The sequence below is a fragment of the Ipomoea triloba genome, chromosome 12, assembly GCF_003576645.1.
Source record: "Ipomoea triloba cultivar NCNSP0323 chromosome 12, ASM357664v1".
Lineage (NCBI taxonomy): Eukaryota > Viridiplantae > Streptophyta > Magnoliopsida > Solanales > Convolvulaceae > Ipomoea > Ipomoea triloba.
The window spans coordinates 7,819,437-7,839,492 of NC_044927.1; the positions used below are offsets into that span (position 1 = coordinate 7,819,437).

Below are 20,056 nucleotides of genomic sequence, written 5' to 3' on the forward strand. Positions count from 1 at the left end.
AGCTCGAGCTTGAACCCACTTATTATTTATCGAATTCGGGCTCGGCTCGTTTATAACCCTATTACGGAATAAAATATTTGATAAAAAATTTACCTAATTCTTTTTTTGAAAGCAAATGTTACCCACTACAGTAGTATTTTCGTTTTTAAAAAAATTAATTTGAAATGCTTTTATTGTGGCATATATAGAATTTTTGGGTTGGACAGATTGGGAAGATTAGGAATGTAGGAGTATATCAGATTTTGAGAGTTTCAAGTTGGGCGTGCCTAATCTGTAGATTCTTTTGTCTGTTGGATCTTTATGCATGTGAGAATACTATGCCGCAAAAACTCGTACCGTCATCTCTTGCCAATTGTGTTTTTTTCTTCTTTTTTTTTTTGAAATAAAACAAACCGTCGACAGCAGGGTTCGAACCTGCGCGGGCGAAGCCCAACAGATTTCAAGTCTGTCTCCTTAACCACTCGGACATATCGACAATTCATTTCTTGCTGATTGTTATATTGTAGATGACTTACGTGCATGGTAAATTTTGTCTAACTTGAATATTTGAAAAATTGCATCTTTGGTCCCTGAGTTATATCCAATTTCCAACTCAATCTCTGAGTTATGACTGTATCCATTTTTAGTCCCTCAGTTATAAACGAAATGGCGCATTTGGTCTCCGACCGTTAAAATTGACAAAAAAAATTTAAAAAACTATTTAAAATTTGAGGGATAAAGTATGAAATTCAAATTTTATTCTCTTTCTTATATCAAAGGCACTTTCACAACATTATTTTTCACTTCTTAGCCTCTTATTTCAGAATTCTTCATTTCTAAAAACATTTCAATAACTTTAGTATGACTTGTTAGGAACGTGACTCTCGTATAATAAATTTAAGACTTAGCACAAACAAAGAAACACTTGATTTGGGTTATCTTAGGAAGGATATATATGCCTGAAGACAATAAAGAGTAAAAATGCAAGAAAATCTCACAAAACGTAAGGCAAGTAAGGGAATCGCATCTTCTAAAAAATAGCCCAAAATCCTATGTGAAGAGTAAATCACATTCATTGATAAAATAACATGACAATCTGACATTCTAAAGCACATATTGCCTTGGTTATCTTGCATACCTTGAACCAAACATCCAAGGGTGTGGAATGACATTGAGAAATGCTTCCTCATGGTTTATATGACACCCACTATCTAATGAACCAATCACAGCTATCCATTTGAAAGAATCTAGCGGATCAAAAGTAATTTAAAAAAATGTAGTGACATTTTTGTAAATAATTCGAACTTTGAAGTGCAAGTAAATTGTGCTAAAGTGCAAGTAACAATTTCATAGAGTGCAACAAAGTGCAAGTAAAATGTATTAAAAATGCAACAATATAATGTACACCAAACAACAATATTAAGTGCACTACGTTTGAGTTATTTACAAAAATGTAACCGCATTTTTTTTTTAAAGTTACATCTAATGTGTTAATCTTTTCAGATGAACAGCTCGGATTAGTTCATTATTTTCTCATGCGCGCCGGTTATCATTTGATATGTTTCATGTATATAAGTTGTAAAAGGCAAAGAGTGAAGACACAAATTTCTTGTAATCGACAAATTGTTCATACTTTATATTCATTAACTTCATATATTAATATTTTTTTTATTTGAAATTAAATTACGTCTCAGAATTTATAAAGTGATAGGATCAGCTAGATCAGATGAATATTCTGAATAATGACCTACTTTTTAGTTGATTAAGCAATAAAGCAATGATTGTAGTATGTGGGGCTGATAGGAGCTGAGGAGCATATATGCATGAATTGTATGTTGCATGGCAATGGATGCTTGCGTAAAACAGCTACAAGAGTTCAATAATTAATTGAAAAGAACCAATCCATATCACACAAGAAACAACAAATATCTGAATGTCTGTACTATGTCTGATCTCTCAAGAATTTGGTCAACAAATGATATCTAAATATCTCATAGTGGATTCTTTGCTTTTTTTAATTAATTAGCACTAATTCAGTATCTAATATAAAATCATATAAGAAGCAACCCAGAGCTTGCTCCGCAAATTATATCATGGACCGCGCATCAAAACGACGTTGTTTTGATTAATGAAAACATACAGATGAAACCACCTCTGTTCCGCGTCATTCAATTTCAGTCCATATACAATGCAATTACATTTCAACACAACTGCAGTTACATTTCGATATAACTACAGTTTCATTCGATAATATAAAAACACAAATGTGAAACTGTTATTCATATCAGTTCATATACATTGCAGTTTCATTTCAACACAACTACAGTTACATTTCGATATAACTACAATTTCATTCGATAATATAAAACACAAATGTGAAACTGTTATTCAGTATCATTTCATATACACTGCAGTTACATTTCAACACAACTACAGTTATATTTCGATATAACTACAGTTTCATTCGATAATATAAAAACAAATGTAAGGCACTATCTTTTGAGATGACATGTAGTATCAGTTACCACGGTCCACAATGCATTATGGATCCACGGTATAACGACCGGAGCTTATACATTGGTGTTTAACTAAATTACATTTCATACACTTATAAGTTATTTTTGTGTTTAAATTACTTTTTAATACACTTATAAATTATTTCCCATTTTATCAAATTTTTAATTACCATTTAATAAATCATTAAAAACTTATTATTAAATATAGTAACTTATACATTTTGTTTATATTATTAGACACTTACACAGTCTTTTTAATTTTATAATAATTTTTCTTTGTTTCTAATAAGTTGTTTATTATTTTAGTCAAGTTAGTTTGAATTACATCCTAAGTTTTCATGTAAGTAGTCGAGTAAGAAATTTTTACTTGAAACTTGATGGAAACTTGAAAAATGAAAATTGCATAATTTATGAATGCTTAATGATTTAATTGCACGTATTTTTACTTCAATGACCTAATTGCACACACAAAAATGTTCAATAACATATTTAACACTTATTCCTAATACTTTTAAGGAAAAAAAATCAATCCAATAAACCTTCTAAGTCAAGCAAATAGTGTAGTTAAGCCCCTAAGTTAAAAAAAAAAAATCAATTGGGATCCTTAAATGGGTAAAAATGTGCAATTGCGTATACTGTAACATGCTTAGCAAGTTAATATTGATGTATACACGTAGCAAAGTTCACATGGATACTACTGGCATACACATAGCATTTTAATTTAAAAGATGATCCAAATGTATAAATTTTTATTATGGTTATTATTATTGTTGTTGTTGGCGATGGTTTAAATTGTTAAATTTTCTTGGCTGCAAACTGCCATAACAACAACAATTGACTATTTTTGAAGTAGACAATCAGTCTATTGAATATACAATCATGGTTATCTAATGAAAACCATACAACTATTCATAAATAGAACAAAGACAATATGGTTGTCAGTCGACAACCATGGCTGGGCTATAAACAAAAATTTTGATTCTTTAAGATAATCATAAGTGTCTTGAATAGGCCATAGTTGTTTTGTGTCTAGATTTGGACTTTCATGGAGAAGGCGGCCATGGTAACCTTCGTCATCCTCTAAGATGAAGCCGACCAATTGTCAAACTGAAATGAAGGTGATCATGATTCATGACCACCTTCTAAAAAATATAATTCAAAATTTCTTAAATTTTTTTTTGATAGTCATGCATGCATGTCTTTGTTCAATTTTTGAATGGAGGGATTGTCACCCCATAGGCAACTATCTATCAATGGAGATAGCTTCTTCAAAGATAACAAGTGGATGTTATTATGGTAGCCGTCTAGCTGTCTATTCTTTTATATATATATATATATAAACTCATGTACAATAAGATCAACTTTTATGTCACTTTAGTAGTAACCTATTGAATAGGTTAGAGTAGGACTTGATTACACATTTTTACTGGTTTAAGATGTCTTAATAGAGTTCTTTTTCACCAATGAGGATTAATTTCACTATTTGCTCAAATTAAGTGACTTATTTTATCTTTTTTTTTAAATAATAAAAATTAAAGAAAAGTTTATAGTTGAGTTTTTTTATAAAAATATTTTATCAATGAATTTCAATTAAACTAAATAGACAATAATTTAAGTTGCAACTAATGCTTTGGATCTAAATAACTTTAGTAAAATCATATTCAACGCACTATATAAGGCAAGGACAATTTTCTTTCACTTCCTAAAAAGGTAAAAATGATTACTCCAACAAATTATTAATGCATTAATTCCAATTTTAGTAATAATAATAATAATAATAATAATAATAATAATAATAATAATAATAATAATTATTATTATTATTATTATTATTATTATGATTATTATTATTATTATTATTAGTCAATATAATGACACTAAAATTGATTATATATATATATATATATATATATATATATATATATATATATATATATATATATATATATATATATATATATATAAATACTTGTCACTTTTAGTCTAGTTAATAAGTTAGGTATACCGACCCTACTATTAAATTTTTTTTCTGAATTAACTAAATTTTATAGTCAAATATCAAATCTTGTTGATTTTAAAGTTGAGAATTAGTAAATAAAAAATTAATAATTTATGAATTAAAGTTGAAGTAAACCTTATTTGATTCAAGACTCTTATCGATCATTCAAGTGTGGAGTCTTGATGAGATTTATAATATATTTTCATATTTATATTAAACATTATTGTTATTCCATTATCTTTAATTGGAGGCTTCAAAGTTATTCTCTTCACCTTTTTAAATGAAGAGAATAAAGTTGGATTTAGTTTTTTTTTTTTTTGAGTACTACTGACTCTATTACAATGTAGTATCTGTTCATAGCTACTTTCTCAACCTATTGAAACACAACGAGTCAACAATTGACTCCACTGAGGCTCGAACCCACTCCCATGTGGGAGTGTTAATCAGGACACCGGATGCCACTTGACCGCAAGGTCTTTGGCAAAGTTGGATTTAGTTTAATTTAATTTGGATCAACATACATTCACATCTTCTCCTGCTTTATCTTGAATAAAGTTCTAAACAACGTGATTAAGTTATCGTATAGCGATTTGTGAGAATGATTTTCTGTCAATTTTTATTTATGCGTCGTCGTATAAAGTGGAACTAGTGGCCATCTTGTATCTTGACTTGATGCAGCTTAAAGGAGCTGAAAACGAAATCAGAAACATTTTTCTTAGCGTAATAATTGAACATACACTAGCTTTTGGAAAGTAGGATTATGTTAATATATTACGTGTATACTTGAACTTCTGACTTTTTATGAAAAATATAACTAAGTAGCCAAGCATCTTATACTCGGATGGTACCTCTGTGACTCTCCTTGAAAGAATGTCACAAGATTGAATCTTGATGATGTGATATTATTATTATTTATAAAATTCAGTTAATTTCATTTTTTTCATAGATTTATAGGTGTTATTCCATATATAGTAATTTATTTTCATTAACATTCCCTGTAATATTATTGTGGTATGACCACTTTTAGTCTTCTGCCAACAAACATATTTAAATAACGTTAAATACGAGGACATTTCAGTCTTTGTTTTTATACAAAGTGGGTTAACCTGCAATATTTTTATTTTTTTTATTTTTGAAAAAAAAAATCTCTAATTCACAACTAGGGTCTCATGTCTTCTTCTATTGCAATCTACGCCTCTGCAAAGTCACCACAACCACCTGAGACCCCGCAGCAGTGGATAACATATATAAATCTAGGACAAAAAAAACACTTAAAACTGAATAGGCTGAAATACCCTCATATTTAACACCATTTAAATAGGTTTATTGACGAAGGACAAAAAATGGTCATGTTACAATAATATTAGGACTAACAAGAGATGTTATGAAAAAAAAAGACTAAAAGTGGAATGTCACCTATAAATCAATGATAAAAAAAAATGGAATTATTAACTCTAAAAAATTTATATAGTGCAAAAAAAATTTATCAAAATATTATATGATATTCTAACAATCTCTTATTATAATAAAGCATGAATAGTACTTCGTATCAAATTCACTTGTCAGACTCCAAAATACCATGGTGATACAAAGAAAACTATACCCCAAAAAAAAAAAAAAAAAAAAAAAAAAAAAAAAACACACACAAACCTTAACCCGATTTTGTGGGTATTTAATTATTTATAGGCAATGGACGCCTAAAGTTGTAATACAAAGTGACTTTGGTACTTGGTAGATACAAATTTTGAATTTGAAAATTCTAACTAAGGATCCTATTAGAAACTTAAAAAATGAGTTTCGAAACTTATTTTCCAGATTTTTCTGTGTTGCGAATACAAAAAAAAAATAAAGTCAAAAGGAAAATAATCATTCTAGTCAATAGAAAAAAGACTCAATTTAACAGAAAATTTAACTTATATATTTTTAAAAGATTGTCCGTGCACCGCACGGGTGACATACTAGTAATAGATGATAGAGTAATAAAAAGTTAGAGACTAGAGTCTTTATTAATGTTAATTATGATACATTAATATATATATATATATATATATATATATATATATAAAGAGTGAGCAGGAGAAACAGCCGTAACTGTGCGGCTTGAGGAATTAGTTTGCGCTGCGTTGTTATTATTATTATTGGAGGTTGGGTTTGTTTGGTCGGCCATAGGATCGATTAAGGCTGATACCAGATGAAGGAAAAGGATTTGTATATATTCAATATATGAAATGGAGAACTCACAGGAGTTTATATATACATAGTGAGAGCAGGGAAGCAGGAAACTGACTACAAAATAATCTAACCACCTTGACTGACTCTAACTACCTAATAAGAGTGAATGTTATTACATATGTTAATTAATGAAGTAAAATATTAGAGTTAATACCACAAATGGTCCTCTGATTATTGGGGTAGTACTCCGTTTAGTCCTTGACTTTCAATTCGACCACAAATGGTCCCCTACTTTTATTTTTGACCACAAATAGTCCTCCATTAAAATTTCTGTTAAATATGTGTTAAATCTAGGGGTATTATCGTCAAATTGATATATATAATGGTCATAAAACAAAAATGTTTAGAATTTTTCACCAACAAGCATAATTGAAACAATTAACAAATATAAATACTCCTAAATAAAAAAATAATGCACCTTATATCTCATAATTATGCGTACAAAATGAAGATTTAATATTAGAGCTATCTGTTTTAATTTAACCAACAGATTAAAATGGAATTTTTTTTTTCAAAAACCTTGCTTCCATTATTTTCATGGTTGTTCATACATGGCCGATATTAATAGTTTTCACTCTTCATTAATCGATCAAACATTTTGTTTGGGACATAACTGAAGGCCGTCACCGTTGAATTAATATAATTAATCAATTACAAATTGCGAACATTAATCATGGATTTTTATTTAATTTGTTCATTTATGTAATTTGTCACGTCCATTTTGTTTTTATATTTATTAACTTAATGTTTATTAATGCTTGAAATTAATTATGTTGTCATATAATTATCAAAAAGAAGTAATCATAATAATATTAATCAATTTGATGATATTACCCCTAGATTTAACACCTATTTAACAGAAATTTTAACAGAAGACTATTTGTGATCAAAATAAAAGTCAGAGGACCATTTGTGGTCGAATTGAAAGTCGAGGACTAAAAGAAGTACTACCCCAATAGTTTGAGGACCAGTATTAACTCTAAAATATTACCAGTACACTTTAAGTGTAACACATTGTTAATTTTTAATTGTATTATTATTATTATTATTATTATTATTATTATTATCTTTTAAACAATGTATTGACCAATGACCCAGTCCAGTCTATAGACCAAAAATTAAAGTTCGATCTTGTCCATAGTATAAAGCTGACTAGCCCTTCATCCCCATTGTAATAAATAAATTGGACCAAACTAGCCCAAACGTGTCGGGTCTGGACCGGACTTCGGGCTAACCCATTTGCTTGACACCTTTATCTCTCAATCAATCTTACCGGGCTTACAAAACATAGTTTATTATAAATACAATGGATATTGTAGGCTCATTAAAAATTCAGGTTTATAAAAATGGTACTTAAATTAAATATATTATTTTTATTTCTTTTTTTTTTTGTATAAAAGAATTAATGTATAAAAATATAACGTTAATTATTATGTTGAGAAATTTTAAATGACATTTATACTGATGAATATATGATTTAATAAAATTGTAGTAGTACCGTTATAAACCTTTAATAATGACTTTAGTAACTTATTATAATAACTTTAGGTACTAATTACTGTATAAACCTGAAATAGTGATTCTATGTCTTTATTATAAGGAAAATGAGGATTCCCCTACAAATTTTTGTCCTAATATTTTTCTCATGATTTGCCTTGTAAGTTATAATCATTGGGTGCCCATTTATCGGCGACTCCACTATTAGTTAAAAAGAAAGTTAGTTGTCTGATTAAAAAATGTCATATAATGTGAAAAATGTTGGAGGGAAATTTTTTAGAGGAACGCGCAACATTACTTTTATTATAAACTTGCATGGTAATTTTATAAACTTACAATTATGTAAACCTATAGGAATGACTTTATGAAACAATAATTGTAACTTAATCAACATATGATAGTGAATTTATAGACATGCAACAGTAGCTTCATGAATATAACAATATGAACTTCTAGTAGTAACTTTATTAGTATGTAGATTCAATAAAACACAATAAGTACTATTTAAAAGATCTTAATTAAAATTTTTAATAATTCATTTTTATAGATTATTTTTATTTTTAAAAAGAAAAAACAAATTTAGGTGAAAAAAAAAAAGAATTTAGAGAAAAAAAAATAGAGATTCATGATATAAATACTGATATGCATTTATTTGGATTCAAGATTGTTGGGCCCATGTTTCATGACACTGGACATTTTGGGCCATTGTAGTACGTCCATGTAACTAAAGTTTGATCATACAACGGAATAATTAAAGAATGAACGAGTAGGATAGGATTCAATTGTTATACAGTGGAACATGGTCCACAGTGATGGGATCATGTTTGTCAAATAAAAATGTAGTAGAATTAAAAGTGTACTTTAGTGTTGCTAAAATAAAATTAATGTGTGTAAAAAATAAAACTAAAAAATAAAGCTCATTCAATAACGTATATTGTCAATTGCCAAATGAAATTATAGTATAATTAAAATGATACTTTAGTTTTGTTAAAATGAAATTAAAATCCAGAACCATACAATAATAAATATTGTTAAATGAAAGTTGAGTGTAATTAAAATAATACTTTAGCATTATAATTAAACCAGTGTGTATAAAATGGAACCATAAAATAGATAGCTCATACAATTTATATATATATATCAAATGAAACTGTTGTAGAATTAAAATGATATTTTGGTATTGCTATAATGAAATTAGTGTGTAGAATATGAAACTGAAAAACTGAGCAATATTATCAAATGAGACTAAAATAGTGTAATTAGAATGATACATATTTCATGAATCACACTAGTACATGGACCATGGTCCACGGTAAAATAGGATTCTACAAATAAATCTCTCTGCCCAGCTTACATAGCAAAATGAGATGATAAGTGTACATTAGTAAGTAAAAAACTTTCACAAGTCTTGATTTTATTACTGTCCCGAAAAATACCCAATGGTAAATCTATGTATCCAAGTAAAAAAAAAAAAGTGTAAATGCACCATACCGTGTAGTACGTCAAACCAGCTTGCAAATTGGCAAAACTTTCCTCAATGATGTTGGAAAGCATATGCTATTGAATTTCTAAATCCATTTTAATGGCAGAAGTATCCGCATAAATACGACAAAGATAGATGAGAACTACTGGAATCTGCAGAGAATTGATGATTTGGTTGGTAAAACCTTGCAGAAGCTCTCCTCTCAACTTCCAGAAGGTAACCCAAAGAAGGAGCCATGGCGGTTTTCATCATATCCTCGTCGTCACTACTGTTGAGCCTGTAACACAGAGAAAACAGACATGTTTTCTTGGATTTGACCACGCTACTTTCGCTTCTCAAAGGTTGTCTTGTCCTCCGAGTTGATGATCTTCTGGACAGCTCCACCAAGTTGGAGATTCCCATGAGACTTCCTAGCGTGATGCTATTGTCCCGGAAAAAAGAACCAGTTGACTGTAACAATTTAAAGAATGCATATTATTTGTTAGGATTAACTGCTTACTACTATGCCAAAGCTGGTCTTGGACCCTTTACCTTCCTCCACCTAATTAGATTTTGCCTTTATCCATCCAAGCTCAATAATTTTTTTAAGTCACTAGGTGTTAAATTTGACCTTTATTAGTTTTCGCCCAACAATTCCTCCTCCAGCACCACCATTCGAATCCGTGACCTAGTTCTGATGTCATTTGTTATAATCAAGTGCTTACCATTAAGTCAAAAACTATAACTAAGTAGCCAAGGCACAACATTGTTTCTTTATACCACTACACATTTTCGAGACACTAGGGGCTGGACTTGACCCTTTACTGGCTCCCTCTAACAATCTCCAGCCACTCGAGTGTCTGACTTAGTCTTTACCAGCCACAACCCAACAATTTTTCTTTAGAATCAAGCCCTTACAATTAAGTGAAAAGCTATAGCTAGTAGTGAAATGCATAACTTTATTTTCTTATACCGCTATACATTTTTGAGAAGCTGGATACTGGACGTGACCATTTACCGTTTACCGACCTTCACCCAACGATCTCTAAGCCACCTAGTGCTAAACTTGACCTTTACAGACCTCTTCCCAACAATACAATATTGTTCTAGATTTACTAAAGATTCACAGATGGATGGATATATATAGATTCAACGAACATTAACTATATATATATACACTAACCTGAGTGTCAAGATCAGAGGAAAAACCAGAAATGGAGGTAGGGGAAGCTGTAGTGTCGAAAGAAACGATTGATCCATTGAATCGCCGGATTCTGAGATTGTGTGGGTGGCGCAGCCCCAGCGGCCACCCGTTTTCCTGCATTAATAATAAGAAGGGTAAGCAGCATTATCTCGAGGAATTGAAGCAGTTTGAGGGGAAAAGTAAAGAAGAATTAGATTAACATTTAACAGACAAAAAGGTACCTGACCAGCTGCCATGGCTTCCAAACGTTTGAGAGCTCCAACTTGGGATGGGCTGATGGGGTTTCTTAAGCTTCCAGGTCAATGATGGCATGGGATGAAGAAGGTAACATTACCACGTTAGTTGACGCTAGGACGGGGTAGGGGAAGAATTAATATTATGTTACTCCATATTATATTATGATTGAATTTATGTGAGCTCTTAGACCGATTCATATTCTTGGGAGAAAAAAATATATATAATACTAATCATGAATAAATTGATTGATTATTATTAATGAAAACAAATAAATTATTTTCATAAGTGGTTCCATTATTATAATATCATATTTGAATTCTAATCTAATCACTATTTTATTTACATTTTTACAATTTCACCTCGATCACCTTAAAAATAAAATATAATAATAATAATATTTTAATCTTTTTTTTTATTAAAAAAAAAAGTCAAATCGAAGCCAAAAGTCTAACATTTCTCTCCACTTCTGCATTGCTTACAAAATATTATTACCCTTTAAAAATGACAATCATCTTGCAATTGCCTCCAATTGCAAGCATGCTGATGGTTTAAGAGTGACGTACGTGCATTCAAAAGAAGAATCAAGGTAGGTGACTTGGGAGTTATTTTCCTGATCAAGTCCAAACTCCTAAACAGAGTCATTAGAATTTTTTTTTTTTTAAAGATAGTTATCATCAATTTAAATATTTAATGCTACCAATCATAATTTAATCCTCTTAGAACAAATCCATCAGTATTGATTTTTTACAAGTTTTTAGAATTCATATAGGAGAGAAGGAGGCTAGGGAAGAAAAAAAAAAAGAATATGAAATTCTTTCAAAAAAAAAATTGTTGTTGTTACGTTCCCAGCTGGCACTGTAATACATGCGTCTACTGGGTACGATCGGTGAAATCAACGCACTTGCTTAGAGATTAACTTTTGTTTTTTTGCCTAATGTGAGTCCCGCAAAAAATTTATATTTGTAGTAATACATTTTTCCTCTCTCTCCTCTCACATTTCTCTTCCACCTCAGCCACAAAATCATTAAAAAAAAAAACAATAAAAAATCAGTGATGGGGATAGCATTAATACAATAATACCAATTTAATCATCGACTATAGTAGTTTAATCCAAATTGGCCTTCGACTATAGTAGTTTTTACCCAATTTAGTCCTCGACTGTAACGATGATTTTCAATCTAATTCTTAATTCTAACAGCCGAGAACTAAATTGGGTAAAAACAATAAAAGTTGAGGACTTAATTAAGCAAAATAAGTCGTTTTGAACTAAATCAAGAAAAACATTTATAATTGAGGACTACATTGGATATTAACTCCAAAAATTATATAGTGTTGATATTAATATGAAAATTAGTATTGAAACTTTCAAATGGATTAATAACAACATTATGAATTCTGAATAATAATTATGCAGTAAGACTTGTTTCATCTCATAAAATGCTGAAGTTAGGCCAATTAATGAAGTGGATGTTGTCCCCGAAGAGTAATGAGTGGCGATATTAACGGGAGCATTAAACAGATGAGCCAACACTCCACCTTCCCCTATTTATTACTCCGCACTAAATACACCACAAATTGCGCATTCAATTTCTAGCTATTGCTATAACTTCTGATTTTAATTTACTTGTTGGATCAACACTTCTTGGGCCTCACCACGTTAAAAATGTCTCAGAAAAAAAAACATTATGTCAGAAAATAACAATAAAAATATTATAAAACGTTACCAATGTGCTAGTAGTGTAGATAATAAAAATAATACAAAAAAAAAAAAGCATCTTACTTTCTAACATATTAGCTTGTCAGAATGAAATAAGTTTTGTGGAATGTTGAAAATTAATATGAGAAGATCACGACGGATCTAGAAAATCATCTGAGTGGGGGCGAAGTTTAAATGACGTTAGAAATGTCAACGACAAAATATCAAACAGTCATAATAAGGTTAATTAGTTTTATACGCGCATTGCGTGAATGGGTTAATGCCCAATGTTTATATTTAAATAAATATTTGAAAGTATATAAATGCAAGATTATATAGGAGAAGTTTATACATAGGTAATTGAATGTCGAATTTTTTATTTAAATATCTAACTCAAAGTATATAAATCCAAGATAATATAGAAAATTCATTATAATTATTACTAAAATAAATGTTTACAACATTGTAAAATCGATAGTCTAAATATTTGGTTTAAAAATGATAGTCTAAATAAATATTACTTTTAATTTGAATTTTTCAAAGTGTTCTTAATTCTCTTTTGAGTAACATTGTCATTGTCTTCATCTTTACTATTTGTTCTCTTGCTTTTTTTTTTGGTAGTGTTTTATTTGCAATTCAGATATTTTTGGTAGCATAGATGACAACGTCATACAATGAGATTATGAATTATTTTGGTAGTGTTTTAAATTATTTTTCATAGTATTAATAAAATACTTGGTAAATAAATATATAAAATTATTTTGTACTATAACTTTGATATTTAATTACAAGATATTGTAAAAATAAGATAATGGACAATGTAATGAATATCAATTGATAAATTTGAATGTAAAGAATCTTTGCATGAGAGAAAATAAAGACAATATAACTAATGAAATTATTTCTCTTATTAATTTATTTTTTTGATAATGAATAATTTTTTCAAATAAAGGTATTGTAGACACATAATTCTAAATTAAAGAAATACATATGTATCATTTTTTTGTTGTAGCTACTAATTTATTTAATTTAATAAGAGTAAAATAGAGTGAGAAACTTAATAATGTCAAATTTGATTGAGATGAAGTTCGAACCTAAGACCTTTCTTATATAAATTAATGGGTAAGTTAAAAGTTAACGGAATATTAACGGAGAAGAGAATATTTAACGAAAAACTTAACGGATAATCATAAAAGTAAGGTTAAATTAGGTAATCTCCATTAATAATATTAATCTTAATTATCTTAACCATCTATTTGATTAAATAATTCATCTGAACCATCCATTTGATTAAATAATTTGACCGCCATTTTTTCTACCCATTTTAGGCCTAACACTCTTTGGCTCTTATTAGTATAGTAGAAATACAAAATACATTATAAATATAATTACAATGATTACATGATAATTAGGGTCGAAAAAAAAAATATACTTGAGTGGGGTGAAAATGTAAAAATATTTATAACAAATATGAAACACAATCAATTAGATAAAATAATTTGAATAATACTATATTCATAAATACTTTTTTTTGTGTTGTTTTTTTCAATTTTTGTTCCAGAGCGTATGACTATGTGTTTTTTTCTCTCTCTCTCTCCCTTATTTTTTTTCTTGAGGCGCGATGCCTCGCTGGGCCGCCTTCCCTACAATAATCCGTGACAACCGGTCCAATTATGAACACTTTAGACTTGTTATCTCCTTATGATCTTTAACCAACTAAAATCACAAGATGAGTCCAATTATGAAACACTTTAGACTTGTTATCTCTTTAATTTATGATCTTTTACCAACTAAAATCACAAGATGAACTTCACTTAAAATGCATATTCGGATATCGTCTGACTCTGTTACAAAGATCCACTCCCATCATCCATGTGGGAGTGTAAATGAGGACACCGGATGCCACTAGACCACAAGGTATTTGCAACCCGCCCAAATATCTAAGCCTTCATATCTTCTTGCTGATCCAAATTGTTGTTTGATGGAATTAACTAACTCAAGCCTCGAATTAACCAATACCAATTCAAGGAAGGAAATAGACATAAGAAATAGATTAAAACGAACTTAGGAAAAGACAATGAGCCATATATTAAGATCGAAGAGGAGAATTCGAAGAGCTTTGCGTAATGAGATTACAAGATGATATAATAAGACAAAATGAGTAATTTATACTAAATCTTCTCTGTAATGAGTGGGTGATTACGGTCTCTTTTGACCATGTTTCCTAATTACAATAATTCACACACATATATATTCACTATTCAGTGTCGTCCAATTACTTAGCATGCGCTAAGGAGTTACATTCTCAAAATTGATATACTATACACAAATTCTACCTACAAAAGCATAGTTTTTCTAAACCCTTGAGAACAAAAACCAAAATCTATTCCAGAAATGCATTAAATTTGTGCATCCAAACTATGCAATGAATAGATTGGCCTGCCCCTTGACTTTGACAGGCAATCCAAAATTTTGGTACACCCTTATCTCGCCCCCTGAACTTGCCGTCACAATCACCATCCCCCACGCCGTTGCCTGGGCTGCGGCGGCGTCAGCCGGCAGAATACTCCAGGAAGAAGACCGAGTATGAGAGTGAGATGGGGAAGGAGATTCACTGCTGGGTGGAGTTGCTGAATCTGTTGTATCTGTGGGTTGCTCGGATTCTTCTTCAGCTTGTTGCTTCTTGGATGAAAGTGGCGTTGATGGCTGTTCATTCTTTGTGTCGGTGCCGGGCCATGAAATGGCCACTGAAACGTCTTTGCAAGGGAAGTTTTCGTGAGCTTGGACGGTGACGTATCTTGGTTTCCCTCCTACGTTTTTGACTTCTTCTCTCTTCCACACGTACACCTGAGAGTCTTCGCTTGCACACACCACATACTTTCCGTCTTGCCCATACGAAGCTGAAATTTGCCCGGTTGTGATTTTGAAACCTGTTGCAGATACCACATCACACAGCTTGTGAGATGAATTACAGTAATTCAATGGCTCAACAAACACAGCTACCCCACACTTTAGTCCAAGAGAACATGTGAGAGTATGAAATCAGAGTAATTTAGTGGCTCAACAGACAAGGCCGTCCCCCACACACTCCGACTCAACAAAGCATGCGAAAGGATGTAATCAAGGTAATCCAGTGGCTCTGCGGACAAGGCTAATTGTAACAGTGGCTTACCAGATAAGGCCCCCCGCCACACTCCCACCCGACAGAGCATGTGACAGGATATAAATTACGGTAACTCAATAACTCAACAGACAGGGCTACCCCACACTCCAGCTCAAGAGAACATGTGAGAGGATGTAAATCAGGGTAATTTAGTGACTCAACAGACAAGGCTGCCTCACACAGTCCAACTCAATGGAGCATGTGAAAGGATGTAAATCAAGGTAACTCAGTGGCACTGCAGACAGGGTCAATTGCAGCAGTGGCCACACTCCCACCCGACAAAGCATGAAAGATGATGTAAATCATGGTAACTCAATATCTCAGCAGACATGGCTAAATGCCAGTGTGCACAAGAAATTTTTTCACTTTGAACATAATCCTACACTGTCGCTGACTTAGTCTCTTCTCTTCAATATTGCCTACTAAACCAGCGAGTTAAGCCCATTTGGGCCACTTTGCAATTTTCTGTCTTAGCAAAATGTAGCTTTGGGGATGTTATAGTACAATACCTTTATATTTTTGGGTGAAATTCGTTCCATCGTGGGTACGGATGTAAGCATCGGCAGAGGTTATTAGCAGTTCTGCTGGATTTGTTCCATGAAACTGTGAAGAAATGAATCTCAGTTTTCTGATAGGTGACAAATTAAAGTTAAGAATTCTTTGTGCACGCTTTTAAAATACTAATAAAGAATACCTGAAAACCAGTGATCTTTTTATTCTGGGTTTTTTTCTTTGGTTCAACATCAAACTGATCTTCTTCTTCAAGTTTGCAATCTAAGGCATATATGTATGCATGATTAGAGTTAAAAGATGAAGAGATAAATCATTTTTGGTAGTAGAGTCTGATAATATATTACATATATATACATACCTGTGATTCTATACACCCGACAGATGCCTTTTTGTAAACCAATTATGACAGCCTTCCACATGAAAACAGAAAAGAATGAATCATTTCTTTTATCCTTAAATTTCTTCATTAAAATTGTTGTGTTGAGAATGAAAGTGTGAGAGCTTATAATAATTAATTACCTCTCCATCAGGAGCATAGCAAAGGGCACTGACCAAATCTTTCTGATCAATCCAATCTACAACTTTTCGATCTGGCACGTTCCAAATCCGAACCTTTGCATCTAGTGATCCGCTGATGAAGTGTTCATCATCTGTGGGATTGAACTGTACGCAAGTAACTGCAACACCACACCACACCACTTGTCAATTGTAATGCACAAACTAGCAATATCTAAATTTGGTCATAATAAAATTTAACTTTGCTTCTCACCCACCATAGTCATTGTGTGCAAACATTTTCAGACAGTTCTGGCCTTCTATGTTCCAAAGCCTAACGGTTTTGTCCATGGAAGAAGAAAGTAGGAGCTGCAAGAAAAAAGATATTTATTAGGATCAAGTGATTATTGCTACGCCAAAAACTCAATTTTATTTCTAACTGACTGGACTTGGCCCTAGCTCCTGTACTTTATCACTGTACCAAAAGCTATAACTAGTAGCAAATGCGTCTTATACCATCACATTTTCGAAAGCCATAATGTTGGATTTAGCCCTTTAGGCCTCTGCCCAACAATTCCCTAGCGACTTAGTATATATTGGATTTAGCCCTTTAGGCCTCTGCCCAATAATTCCCTAGCGACCTAGTGTTGGACTTGGCTGCCCAACAATTCCCTAGCGACCTAGTGTTGGACTTGGCTGCCCAACAATCCCCTAGCCACCTAGTGTTGGGCTTGGCCGCCCAACAATCCCTAGCCACCAGGTGCTGGATTTGGCCCTTCAGGTGTTCATCCAACAATCTCCTAGTCACTTAGTGTTAGATTTAGCCATTCTAACAAGCTCCTAGTTTAGCCATTCTAACAAGCTCCTAGTTTAGCCATTCTAACAAGCTCCTAGTCACCTAGTACTGAACTTGTCTTTTTATGATTCCGTCCAACAATTTCCTAACCACTTGGTGTTAAACTGTCTCTTCATCTGCCCCGTCAGTACATCATATATGTCCACGGAGAGGATACAGTAAAGTGGAAGCTGACCTTGGATTTTGACCAAGACAGGTCCAGGACTTCATCCTGGTGGCCTGTGAGAGTGCAGAGTGGCTTGTCTGAGAAAGAAAACACAGCATCCGGCATGCTCACATACTCAGGAACAGAACCGTCCTTCTTTTTAGTAGAGGGGGCCTTGGCCTTCAAATTCCCTTGTTCATCTGTGGGTTTAATAACCTCAACATCTTGAACTTCCCATATGTGAATCACTTTATCCTCCCCAGCACTCGCTAGGTAATGATTATCCCAACTGAACTTGATAGTCCATATTGAGCCCTCATGAGCCTGGATTTCCTGGCACAGCTGCAGCCCTGTAAATTCCTTTAGGGTTTTCCCTTGCTGCTGAACTTTAATCCACTCCGACGACCCCGTGTAATTCTTCTTGGGTTTCTGATCAACAGGAGGCAAAGTGGGATCCTTATCTGTGATCTTCAAACTCATGGAATTCGCCACATCCTTTATGTTCTTCATCAGAGCCACACTGGTTTTCTTGCTGTACCTGACACTCTTGCTAATATAAGAGTTCATGTTTATCTTACTGTCTGATCTCCCATGTGCTCTGTGCATTAGCTCCTTAACCATCCTTGAATACCCCACATGTTTCTCGAATTCCTCCATGGTTAATTGCTTCCCCGTCTGGAGGTCACTCAGTTTATTCCACATCCCCTTTTCGTTGCACTCTTTCACGATAAACTCCTTCCCCGTGTCCAGATTTTTTATCAAGAAAAATGACCCGAAACACTCATCTGTCATACTAGTCGTCTGGGACGATCCTCTCTTTTTTTTGCGTTTCTTTCGTTTTGTCACGATCACTGGGCCGGTGAGTTGTTTTATTCCGGTTCTGTATGATGTTAGTTCGGAGTGTGTTCTTATTAGACGGTGTTTTGATACCCCCGGGCCAAGCATTTCTTCTCTCCTCTTCTTAGTGTTTGCTGAGAAAGAATCTATATCGCCTTCTGATCTTGACCGGACCAGCATAAATGGGAACGCCGCCGCCTCATCCTCTTCGTTCTCCTCCTCCTCCTCCGGCGGCTCCTCCGCCGGCGGCGGCTCCTCCGGCGCCGCCGCCGGCTTCTTGGGCTCCTTAGGCTCCGGCTCCGGCTCCTTAATCACCTCCTTTTTCTCTTGATTTTGGATGGGTTTTTGTGGGATAGGAGGAGAAGGGGTAGAAGCGGCACCTTTAACCTTGAAAGTTCCCTTTCTGGACTCAAATTTATTCATTAATTTCCCAGGATCTGGGGGCTTTCTTGACATGACTCTAGGGATCGCCTTGAACGATTCTTCTTTTTTAGATAAAAACTTATTATCTTTCTTCCCAAAAGAATCCGGGGGCTTTCTTGAAATAGCCCGTCCGATCTTTGAGCTCGTGACCTTGTTGAGGAGATCCTTATTGCTCACCAGCCCCATTCCTTGGTGAAGGCGTTTGCGACGCTCCTTTATATCGCCTGGCTCGGCCATCCACATGCCGTAATCTGCCATGTTCATAGAGGGCTGTTTCTGGGCATGTTTCTGGGTAATCGCCTGCAGGCCTGCACGGAAGCTGTTGGTAAATGCGGCTTCCGATAGGGACAAACGGCTATCCTCGAACTCATCGTCGCTGTCGTCGGAATCAAAGCCCACTAAATCGATCGGGCCGGCGCAGGAGAGACGGTCCTTGGGTTCAAAGAATTGATCGTCGTCGTCCAATCTTCCCAGATTACTCCAGTTCAGCTTCAACGTCCTCTTCCGATCCATTCTTGCTCACAGTGGATCGTCAAACCATGTATGCATTATATTAAGAGGAACTTATTAGCATCAAAATGTTTTTTGCTTTTGGCTTTTTGGTGAATTTTTACTCCGGAGAGAAATGGCATTGGCTGGTCAGGGAGAAGTGCATGGAAGGGAGAAAATTAAGGTAAAGGGACCATTTTTGTCACAGTAAGGTGGTGTACTTTAATTAACCACAGTGATTATGGTAGGGTGTGCTTAATTATAAATAAAACAATATTAATTTCTCAAATGTATATTATTAGGACATATCTAG

General features: G+C 33.0%; 2 protein-coding genes and 1 non-coding gene across 3 annotated transcripts; all 3 read right to left on the bottom strand.

Annotated features, from left to right (window-relative positions):
• Window positions 1-393: 393 nt before the first annotated feature.
• Window positions 394-475, bottom strand: TRNAS-UGA. Its single transcript has one exon. It is a non-coding gene; the product is annotated as a tRNA-Ser (tRNA).
• An 8,980-nt stretch (window positions 476-9,455) lies between these two features.
• On the bottom strand, window positions 9,456-11,128 carry LOC115998013 (uncharacterized protein At3g17950-like). Its single transcript, XM_031237465.1, has 3 exons — window positions 11,111-11,128; window positions 10,869-11,003; window positions 9,456-10,156 (listed from the first exon to the last, which is right to left on the bottom strand). The coding sequence occupies exons 1-3, from the start codon at window positions 11,123-11,125 to the stop codon at window positions 9,803-9,805; spliced, it is 504 nt and encodes a 167-aa protein (XP_031093325.1). The 5' UTR covers window positions 11,126-11,128; the 3' UTR covers window positions 9,456-9,802.
• Window positions 11,129-15,086: 3,958 nt separating this feature from the next.
• LOC115999297 (WD repeat-containing protein 44-like) lies at window positions 15,087-19,767 on the bottom strand. Its single transcript, XM_031239153.1, has 7 exons — window positions 18,025-19,767; window positions 17,272-17,362; window positions 17,018-17,175; window positions 16,857-16,908; window positions 16,680-16,759; window positions 16,495-16,588; window positions 15,087-15,752 (listed from the first exon to the last, which is right to left on the bottom strand). The coding sequence occupies exons 1-7, from the start codon at window positions 19,765-19,767 to the stop codon at window positions 15,241-15,243; spliced, it is 2,730 nt and encodes a 909-aa protein (XP_031095013.1). The 3' UTR covers window positions 15,087-15,240.
• Between the last annotated feature and the right edge of the window lie 289 nt (window positions 19,768-20,056).

Coding starts and splice junctions, on each gene's coding strand:
- LOC115998013 (XM_031237465.1), bottom strand. Junction 10,157..10,868: donor CCTCTGATCTTGACACTCAG/GTTAGTGTATAT, acceptor AAATTGTTACAG/TCAACTGGTTCTTTTTTCCG.
- LOC115999297 (XM_031239153.1), bottom strand. CDS start 19,767: ATGGATCGGAAGAGGACGTTGAAGCTGAACTGGAGTAATCTGGGAAGA. Junction 17,363..18,024: donor TGTCTTGGTCAAAATCCAAG/GTCAGCTTCCAC, acceptor TTTTTCTTGCAG/CTCCTACTTTCTTCTTCCAT. Junction 16,589..16,679: donor AAAAGATCACTGGTTTTCAG/GTATTCTTTATT, acceptor ATTTCTTCACAG/TTTCATGGAACAAATCCAGC.